The sequence below is a fragment of the Sminthopsis crassicaudata genome, chromosome 4, assembly GCF_048593235.1.
Source record: "Sminthopsis crassicaudata isolate SCR6 chromosome 4, ASM4859323v1, whole genome shotgun sequence".
NCBI lineage: Eukaryota > Metazoa > Chordata > Mammalia > Dasyuromorphia > Dasyuridae > Sminthopsis > Sminthopsis crassicaudata.
The window spans coordinates 291088252-291098241 of record NC_133620.1 but is presented as its reverse complement, the minus strand read 5'-3'; the positions used below and the strand labels follow the sequence as shown (position 1 = coordinate 291098241).

The 9990-nt window shown below is 38.8% G+C and overlaps 1 protein-coding gene across 1 annotated transcript; it reads left to right on the top strand.

Annotated features, from left to right (window-relative positions):
* The first annotated feature begins 1836 nt into the window (after positions 1–1836).
* LOC141566588 (H-2 class II histocompatibility antigen, E-K alpha chain-like) lies at positions 1837–7335 on the top strand. Its single transcript, XM_074311333.1, has 5 exons — positions 1837–2057; positions 4636–4881; positions 5359–5640; positions 5913–6069; positions 6603–7335. Exons 1-5 carry the CDS (start codon positions 1976–1978, stop codon positions 6604–6606), a joined length of 771 nt encoding a protein of 256 aa, XP_074167434.1. The 5' UTR covers positions 1837–1975; the 3' UTR covers positions 6607–7335.
* The last annotated feature ends 2655 nt before the right edge of the window (positions 7336–9990 follow it).

Here is a 9990-nt window from a genome sequence, read left to right as displayed (position 1 = left end):
TTTCTCTCTCCTAAGGGAATCTGAATTAGGATTCATCTGTTCATTCTTCATTTTTGAAGATCAATGTCATCACAAATAGAACTTGAAGAGAAAAAGTCTTTCATTAAAGGGCCTTTAGTACTCTTTGAGAAAATGACCCAATAATGAGGGTTGGGGTCCCTTTAAGATTCCTAATTGCCCAACCCATGACTGACCTTGATTCACAAATTCTGGTCAAAGGCACCCTTTGAATTTCCGGGCCCAGCCCCACCATCAGCACCTGATCTGGGCTAACTGAAAAGCCTGCCAGAACTGGGTACCGCCCATCATCTTTTGGGTATAAAAGAAACAAGCTGGAGCACCCTCTTTGCAGGAGCCTTCCCAGCCAATACATGGTATTCTTCCAGCCATGTAAGGGTTCCTGCCCGTCCAGCGGCCACCTCTGGCTCTGGCGTCTTTCTAACTGAGCTTTACTTCCAAATTCCTACAATAAACCTTTTATTTATCAATCTAGGTTTTCGGGCCTGTAAATTCATTTTACAGGGGACACTGCTCCTCATGGGATCTATGCGCCGACAAATGGGGTTCCCCCTTTCTTTTCCCTCATTACTAAGACCATCATTTGACAGTGGCTAAGTAATTTAGAAGCAAAAAGCCTTGAAAGTCTCATGCTTATGTTAATCAGTTAATATTTTGTGTGCCTATTAAGTTTTAATGATGTTTTCTTTTACTTTAATTCCTAAATTCAGTTAAGAAACTTGATTCCTCTCCCATTATTCTTATAATTTTACAAGTAAGTATTCAACTGGATCCAAATGGCCCTTAGGACTTCGGACTTAAGGACTGCATCTTCCACAACTTCTTTGTTAGCCATTTTGGGGATGGGGAATGAATAACCTTCCAGTGCTATACTTCTCATACCCCTCAACTAATGCAGTATCAAAGATCAGGGAGTATAGGTCTAGAAGCAGAGATAATGGATCATCTATTACTTCTCATAAGCCTCATCCCAGAAATTTCTCCCTCCAAAAAAGAGCTTTCAAAATTCATGTCAGAAATGGGTCTTTGTTCTATACAAGAAAAATCATCTTGGGATCTTAAAACAAATTTCCTTCTACCTCCAATTCTCATAAGGATCATGAAACATCCTTTAATAAATTTCATTTTGAAATATTAATCTTGGATAGATTTTCTCCTTTCCCCTTTATTGATACTAATGTTGAGTTACTATATAATTATTGATTTAGAGATGCCTTTGTTAACAAATATAGGAATTGAGATGGTTAGTATAAATTCATCAATTCTCATTTTTAAAAATTTCTAAAAAATTTCAATTATTTATTTACATACTTTTATTTTAAAAAAAATTTTCCTCATTTTTAAACCCCTAGAATTTACACTCATTCAAAGTACTGCAACAAATGGCCCTAATTCATTGAAATTGGGTTGTGGAAGTATCAGAAGCCTCTATCACTATAGGAGACTGATCCTGGAGAGAATTCATTCAAAACAACTCTATTTTAAGTATCAGATTTGTTGCTAAACTCTCAGATACAAAGATATGTCTGTTTTAGGACCTCCAGCATAAGCCACCACAAAGAATTGTATTTCAGCTATAATTGTTGTTTATTCTGGTACCATTACTACTTGCTCACAAGGATTTTTCCTTCCTTAGAAAAGAATAGGCTATAAAAATGATTCAGATATCTCCCCTCCTATCTCTACATTTTTCCCTACTAAGGAGAAAAACTATTTCATCCCATAGAAGTTTCTTTCTCTCAGCAACTTTCAGTGCTTTTTCATGATCCTTTCACCTGACAACAGAGGTGTCAGCACAAAAGATTTCTCTGATTGGTTGATTGTTTTTAGGCTGGATTTCCCCCAGTCTGCTACATAGTGTGTACCCCAAACCAGAGCTCCTTCTTCCCCTTGTCTCTGTCACTGTTCCACTATTTAGAGGACGTGATACTGAGATTGCAGAGAGTGCCCCAAGAAGATGATCCCCAACAAAGCTTTGATCCTAGGGGCTTTCACCCTGGCAGTGTTGCTGAATCCCTGGGGAGCTAGAGCCATTAAAGGTGAGTACTAAAACCTTAGTAGAGGTAAGGGATTGGATTCATCTGGTAACCTGAGAAAGAAGCTTTGGATAAAGTCAAGAATATCCCTGCATGGTAGTCATAGCTACACCAGATCACCCTATTTGGACTTTACCTCCTTAACATTTCCATAAAGTAAAATTTGATGATGATAACCAATCAGAGACGGACATATCTAACCCTTAGTATGTCTTTATTGAAGGAGAAGCAAGGGGAGAAGAGTAACTGGGGGGAATCACAGCCACCCTTGGGTCAGGGACACCTTTGGAAATTGGGGATATTTTAAGGTTACTATAAGAATTCTACCCTGATCCCAGTATGCTGCTGAAGCAATGTGGTACAAAGGAAAGATTATTGGATTTGGAATCAAACAATTTATATTAGAATCCTATTTCTGCTTCTTAATAACTGTGAGACCTTGGACAATTCAAGCTGGGAAAGACCTTAATTTCCTTAAATTGTATAATGAGGAAGTTGCACTAATTCACTCCCACTAATTCAGCTCTTAATCTATGCTCTTTTGATCACACAGCACTTTGGCCACTGCTTAGGAACAGAGGAGGCAGAATGACTGATAAAAAGTAACTAAAGCCAAGGAAAGCTGCTAGTGTGATATTTAAATGCAATGATAGGACTGCATGTATGTGACTTGTTCTTTTCCATCCCATAACATTAGGTAGCAGCACAGATCATTTTGTTCAAATGAAGGTGTTCTTCCCTCCTTCAAATCTAGGTTCATAACCACTTCAAACCCTAACTCATTAATCCCTCCACAAAGTTTACTATTATTGATTCCACTCAGGTTAGGGAGGGTCTATGGAAATGCTATGTCTTCCCCAATTGTAAGTGCCTATACTATAGGCACTTTATAAATGTTTAATTAAATACTCTTTGTAATATAGGAATTTCTCATTAATGGTAAAGATTTTTGTCTCCAAGTTATTTCAGCCTGACCCCATGATTTTTAGATGTTTGTTGTTCAGTCATTACAGTCATTTTAGCCACCCTTGTTTGTTAATAAGTTTTATTTAGTTTGATTTAAGGTTTTAATCTATATTGGGGCAGCTAGGTGGCACCATGTGCATAGAGTGCTGGGACCAAAGTAAAGAAGACTAATCTGAGACTACAAATCCAGTCTTACACATACTAACTGAGTGACCTGGGCAAGTTACTTAGCATTATTTGCCCCAGTTTCCTCATTTGTAAATGAGCTAGGGAAGGAAATGGCAAACCACTTCAGTATTTTTGCCAAGAAAACTTCCAATCAAATCATAAAGAGGCTGAACAATAATTATATAGATGATCTCATCTGAGCCTCAAAAGAAGTCTTTTATACCTGTCATATCTACTTACAAGCATTATTCCTATTTTACAAATGAGAAAACTGAAGTTCATAGAGATCAGTGGTGAGATTTGAACCATGATCAGTCTGACTTCAAGTGCAGCATGCTAACCATACTGCCTCTCACAAATGTTATATGATCTTTTTTCTGAGGAACTTCTTTATTCTAATCTTTCTATATAATTTCCTTACTCCAATACTAAGCACCATAGTCTGTACACAAAGAGTATGCCAGGAGTATGCCTGTGTTATTGATACTGACAGATTAACTGAATGATGGAGAAAATCTGAAGTCAATTCAGAGTCCTGGATCTTATGTCAAAAATCTCATCAGTGAAATCTTGTTAATCAGTCCTGAGATGGATATCCAGTTATTCCTGAGGGAAACCATCTCTTTGTCCCTAGCTCCATTTCCATTGTACTTTTCTAGGCATATATGATACATAAATAACTGCCATTTATAGGAAAGAGGAAGCTCAGTCATCTCTGTACTCATTTTCCACCCCTCAGGAATACGTAATTGAAGAATTCTCTAGGCAAGTTTCCATAGTATCACTGAAGTAGTTCCCAAGTCAGCAGACACAAATGTCTCCTTCACTTTGGAAAAAGCGCCAAATGGGCAAATGCCCCATTTTATTGGCACTTGGCCTGCCAGCACAGTTAATGACATTTTCCACTGGGCCACCCTGTGGTTTAACCAGCCCAATGCACAATGTAGCCTCATCACTGGAATGTGACTGAGACTGCATCTGAGACTGCTGAGTTGGACCTCCCTTGAGAAGGAAGGATTGAGAATCTAGGAAAGCAGAGGAAGGGCTCAGCTCAATTGGGGTTCTTACTGAGAAGATGAAGGGGCTTATTTCTAGGAAGAAAGACTTGAGGATCATCTCTGCCATTTTTACCTACTAGGCTTCCTACTGCAGGTAGGCTTCTAGTTTGTAACTTGGATCAACTACAAAAGTCTAGAGAAATCCTTCTCTCTGCCCTTTTTGCTTCTGCATCTCCTTTCCATGACTTCTCCCTGCTTTCCTATTTCTCCTTTCTTTTTCATAATGTAACATATCTCTCATGTCCTTTCTCCTTTCTCCTCTTATTTATCCTCTTTCTCTCTTGTTTTCCTCTTCATATGCTTATTCTTTTTTTTTTTCTTTCCCTTTATGTCTCTCTTCTATTTCTCTTCAACATCTCTCATTAATATTCATGTCTGGTCCCATACAGAGAATCATGTGATCATCCAAGCTGAGTTCTACCAGACCCACAACCCTTTAGGAGAGTTCATGTTTGATTTTGATGGGGATGAAATTTTCCACGTGGGTTTGGATAAGAGACAGACAGTCTGGCGTCTTCCTGAATTCAGCAATTTTGCCAGCTTTGAGGCTCAGGGTGCTCTGGCCAATCTTGCTGTGGACAAAGCCAATCTGGAAATCATGATGAAACGGTCCAACAACACTCCTGATGTCAATGGTACTTGCTTTCAACTGGATCTTCAGGGGAAGAGGAAAAGGGGAGGGCTGGGGATCCATAACTAATATCATAGGCAATATAAGATTTTTTCCCCTGCTTCAAGTGTTATAGACAATTTGCATATTTATGATTTGACATCATTCCATATCCTGAAAAATGTTGAGCTCTGGCAACAGAAGCCCAGTTTATTCACTTGGTACATTTGATCAGGACCTTTACACCTTCATGTAAAGTTCCTATCTTTCACAGTATCACATAAGCTATCATTGCTAAAGCAAATCCCTAGAAAGCTGGTCACTGGGGCCTAGCATTCTCCATGACTCAGTGTTGACTCTAAGTTGGTGGAAGGAGGCCTAAGTCATAGGTGACCCAACACTGGATCAGAAGGAACAGCTCACAGGGCCCCTAAATTCTAGCAGGCTCAGGAAACAAGGTCTTCTTAGTATAAGAACTCATTTTTATTTTTTGTTCTTCTAGTGCCCCCTGAAGTGACAGTGTTTCCTAAGGGCCCAGTGGAGCTGGGCCAGCCCAATGTCCTTATCTGCTTCATTGACAAGTTCTCTCCTCCAGTACTTAATGTGACATGGCTTCATAATGAGCGTCCCATCACTGAGGGTGTGTTTGAGACTGTTTTCCTCCCCCGCCCTGATCATACCTTCAGAAAATTCTACTACCTCACCTTCATCCCCTCTGCCAACGATTTCTATGACTGTAAGGTCGATCACTGGGGACTGGAACAACCTGTTATCAAACATTGGGGTAAGTGCTAAATTCAGTATTCCCATAAGCTGCTTCTTTCAGAGGACCCAAGGTCTTTAGGACTCCATAAGCCCTTTTCCAGAAGTAAAGTGTCCTTACTCTTCAGACTGTCACTTCCCCAAATGCAGACTTTCTGCCCTACCCAAATCCTCAACAAGTATTTGTCCATTAACCATTATGTGCTGAGAACTGATTCCCATTTTTACCAAGCCCAACTCCCTGCCATGCTCACTATGTCTTTGAATTGTTACCTTGTCCTTTGTTTCCCTCAGAACCAGAAATACGAACCCCACTGCCAGAGACAACAGAGACTGTGGTCTGTGCCCTGGGCCTAGCTGTAGGCCTAGTGGGCATCATTGCAGGCACCATCCTGATTATCAAGGGCATGCAATCAAGCAACAATTCCCGTGGTGGCCCTCGTGGACCCCTGTAAGTTGCTTTGATGGAAGGGAAGGGGAGGGATTAGCAGAATGGTCAGAAGAGTGATTCATTATAGAAAATTGGTATGTGCTTTCCTAGACTAGAACCTGATATGAACTCTGAGTACTTTTCCCTCCCTCCCTTCTCCTCTCTTCCAATCTACCATCAGCCATATCTTTTTAGCCTTTTCTTCATTCATAAATCCAAACCGTATTCCTGGGCTATTTGAATCCAGAGAAATCCAAGACAGGTTGCTCTGGAATAAATATCTAATGGAGACTTCATCAATCAATAAACATTTTTTAAGCACTTCCTATTTGCCAAGTATTGTGCTAAGGACCATATAACTCCTGCAATATAATTCTGACCATCCTGCTGCTCCCTCAGTTGTTCTCTTGGACCATTAGAGCATTAGGAACTAAGACCAAGGGGTAAAAGATAAGGAAGAGCTAAGGGAATATTATGGAGTAAAAATCTAGGAAAAGAATCTTTATTCCCTGAGCCCAGGACCCATTATTCACTTTATATTTCTCCAACTGCAGGTGACAGCGTTTTGATGAAACAAGAATATCAGAAGATCCCATCTCCTGACTTTCCTTCCAACCCGGCTTTCATACACGACCCAATTCAACTTCTCTTCTGGATATTTGTTTAGTTCCTCTGACTCATACTAGTGACTCTTCCAACTTTCTCCCCTTGAAAACCCACTGTTCCATTTATGAATCATAGCCACACACCAACACTTCCCAGACTCCCAAATACCACTCCCACTGCCACACACACACATCCACATTCCTCTCAATCCTCCCACTGAATTTTATATCCCTATCATCCTGCTTAATTTTCCCCTTACTATAGCAAAGGAATAAGATATAGCGAAAGAATACTTTGGAATTAGAGGGATATGTATTCAAATTTTATCTGATGCTTATTACCTGTGTGACCTCGGGAAAATAATTTAACTTCTCAGGGCATTAAATTAAGGGGGCTGTACGACATGATCTCTAAAATCCCTTCTATCATGATCTTATATCTCCACTTCTGAGCCCTGTCCTTCCTGCTTACCAACTTCCAATAATTCTTCCATAATCTTCCATAAGCTAAATCCAAATTAAGCATCCCTTTGGGAATTGTTTTTCATCTGTACCTAATTAATTATTCTTCCCATTGAGATGAGGGAGAATGCAGAGGAGTGATTATCCTCCAGTTCACATCACTGCAGCCCATTTATATCCTGGAAACTGTTCTAAAACAAATAAACATTTGGGCACATCAGTATTAGAATTTTTTTGTGTGATTATATATTGCTAAATGATTTTCAGAAAAAAAGAATTAAAAAATAGGAAGGATTTGTGTTCTAGAGAAATTTGAGATTGTATTGATGATTGGGCTTAAGCAGCTCCTACAAGTCTGGCCCAACCTGATCAGGTATAAAGGTGGTATAAAGGTGGGGCTGGTGTTAGTTGGGTTCTACTTCAGTCTTAAAGTTCCTTTCCCATATCACTTTTTACTTTATGATGACCCCTTCATCTATTAAATTTTTTATAAGGAGCTTAATTGTGAGTATAAGATAAAAATATTTATAGTTCAGTAATAGAACTTCAGATGGGTGGCATGTGGTGCGCTGGCCAGGGAAGGGCCAGAGTTGAGTAAAATGAAGTAGAAGAATGGACCTGCATCGAACAAAGATATCAGGATGACTGAATTCTTCTTCTGAACCTCACTCTTCATAAACCTTGCCAGATCTCATTTCCCTTCTCTTGAAAATAAAGATTTTTACAGGAACTTCCAGCATTGCCATTCTATTATTCTAGGCTTTTTACTTTTTCAGCCAAGAAGGGACAAAACAGGAGGACCTGGGATCAAATTGGGTAGTTTGAGATAGTGAGGGGTGGTTGTTCTTCCTTCCTTGGAACCCCCTCGATTGAGCAGCTATGGTACTTTTATTAGAAAACCAGATTCACCCCTAGAGATGGTAATGACTTTGCTGGGCTTGACCCATATATTTGGGCCAAGTACAAGTTTATGGTAAATTGCTAAACATAGCAAATTATTTCCTGAGGGGTCATATTACAATATTACATGTTTTAAGATACTCAAAACTCTGTGCACTGTGCACACTTTTTTAAATTTGGTTTTTCATAACCCTATGAGACAGTATCCGACCTTGTTGATTTCAAAGCTTACTTTCCAGATGATTTAGAGTAGAACATATCCTAGGCTTGCTCCTGCTCCAATTCCAATATTTTGAGAAGCCAAAAGAGTAAGCCAAAGAGCAGAGATTATTGGGATTTGCTGATTTGATCATTGCCAGCATTCAGAAGTACTAACTGAGCTTTCTTTTCCCCTGTCTTGCTCTGTGCTGGACATTGCTACTTTTAAGTCATTGGGCTATCATAGAAGTTACACTTGTAGACTAGAGTTAAAAAAATCTCAGAATTAGGAGAAAAAATTTAGAGATCAACTAGCCTAATCTCAAATAAAAAGTTCTTGGATTAATTCATGGACAGGGAGGTCATATAATTCTTTGTTGTAATGGTAAATGTCCCCAGTGCTATAACCTGAAATTTAAGATCAGACTTTAGAATAAAAGAAAGTGTTCAAACAATCCCAAATTCACTCTTTCCTTCCCACTTGTGCAGAAAAACAATATATACACATTCTCAGAAAATCAGCTTCCTTTGGCCTGTGAAATTCTCAGTCTTAAAGGAGGAATCATTCTTTTCTTCTTTCTTTTCCACTGTGATCTGGGCATTACATGAAGAAATTGAACCTTCTTGAAAATGCTAGTCTAAACCAGAGTACTGTAACCACTGCCCACTTCTATATGAAGGAGAAGGAGCCAGAAATGAAACCCTAAATACTCACAATCCCTGATATATAATGCTTTCCTGCAACAAAGGGATATCACCTACTTAGGAAAAATATGGAAATAAATCTATACTTAGTAACAAGAGCTAATATTTACAAAGCACAACCACCATTTGAAGTAGATATAATCATTACCTCCTTTTTATAAATAAGAAAACTAAGATTAAGAAAGAGATTAAGTGACTTGCCCAGGGACAAACAGCTAGTAAGCATCTAAGACAGGATTGGAATCAGGTTTTCTGAATTCAATGCTTTATCTATGTGACCATCTAGCAACCTCTAAGTTTCAACTGTCAAACAGTATGATTTAGCTGAAGAACAGAGAAAGTGCTCCTCTAGGAAGTATAATTTAGTTTATCCTGAAATGTATTATCTGTCCTCAAATATCTCCCAGGAATGTGGTCTTAAATTCTCTAGTTAAGTCATTCTGCATACTGGGAGAAAACTGCAGTTGTCAACACAGTTACCATTAATATCTCTAGGAGATCATGGCTTTTTTTTTAAGCTGGCTGTTTTCTTGTGGATGGGAAATAGGACATAAAACATGTAACTCTGGATGGGGAAAAGAGGAGGTAAAGAACTGGGATATAAGAAGAGAGAAGAACAGCATCAAGATAAAGACAAAATTTGAGGGGAGGTCCAGCTAAAAATTTTTTTTTTCCAGCTAAAAATTTGAAAGGATATTTAAATTATCACTTAGATCAAAAATCACTAATTACTCACATGCAGCTCTTTGTCAAGGTATTAGTTGTCATTTGTTCTCCAAGAGGGCCAAAATGACACTGGTATGTTAGTCAAGTTAAATAGTATTTAACTGTGGCTAATCAGACCAATATGAGATTGGAATGCTCTAGTACAGGTCAGTCATGAATAATCCATGTGAACATTTGGGGTATATTGTCTAAATTTACATACTTAGAATTTCTTCTAAGCTACTTCAATTCTGCTTTGCTCATAGAATACAGAATCTTCTCTGATGAGTGCATGCCATGCTGGGCAGTCCTGTGTAGTATCTCCCATCTCATACAATCAATTACAGAGTTCTTCAGAAAGACCTTG

Bases quoted from the DNA above. Each gene is read 5' to 3' on its own strand.
- LOC141566588 (XM_074311333.1), top strand. From the start codon at position 1,976: ATGATCCCCAACAAAGCTTTGATCCTAGGGGCTTTCACCCTGGCAGTG. The intron at 4,882-5,358 runs GTACTTGCTTTC...TTGTTCTTCTAG, and splicing joins CAACACTCCTGATGTCAATG to TGCCCCCTGAAGTGACAGTG. The intron at 5,641-5,912 runs GTAAGTGCTAAA...TGTTTCCCTCAG, and splicing joins ACCTGTTATCAAACATTGGG to AACCAGAAATACGAACCCCA.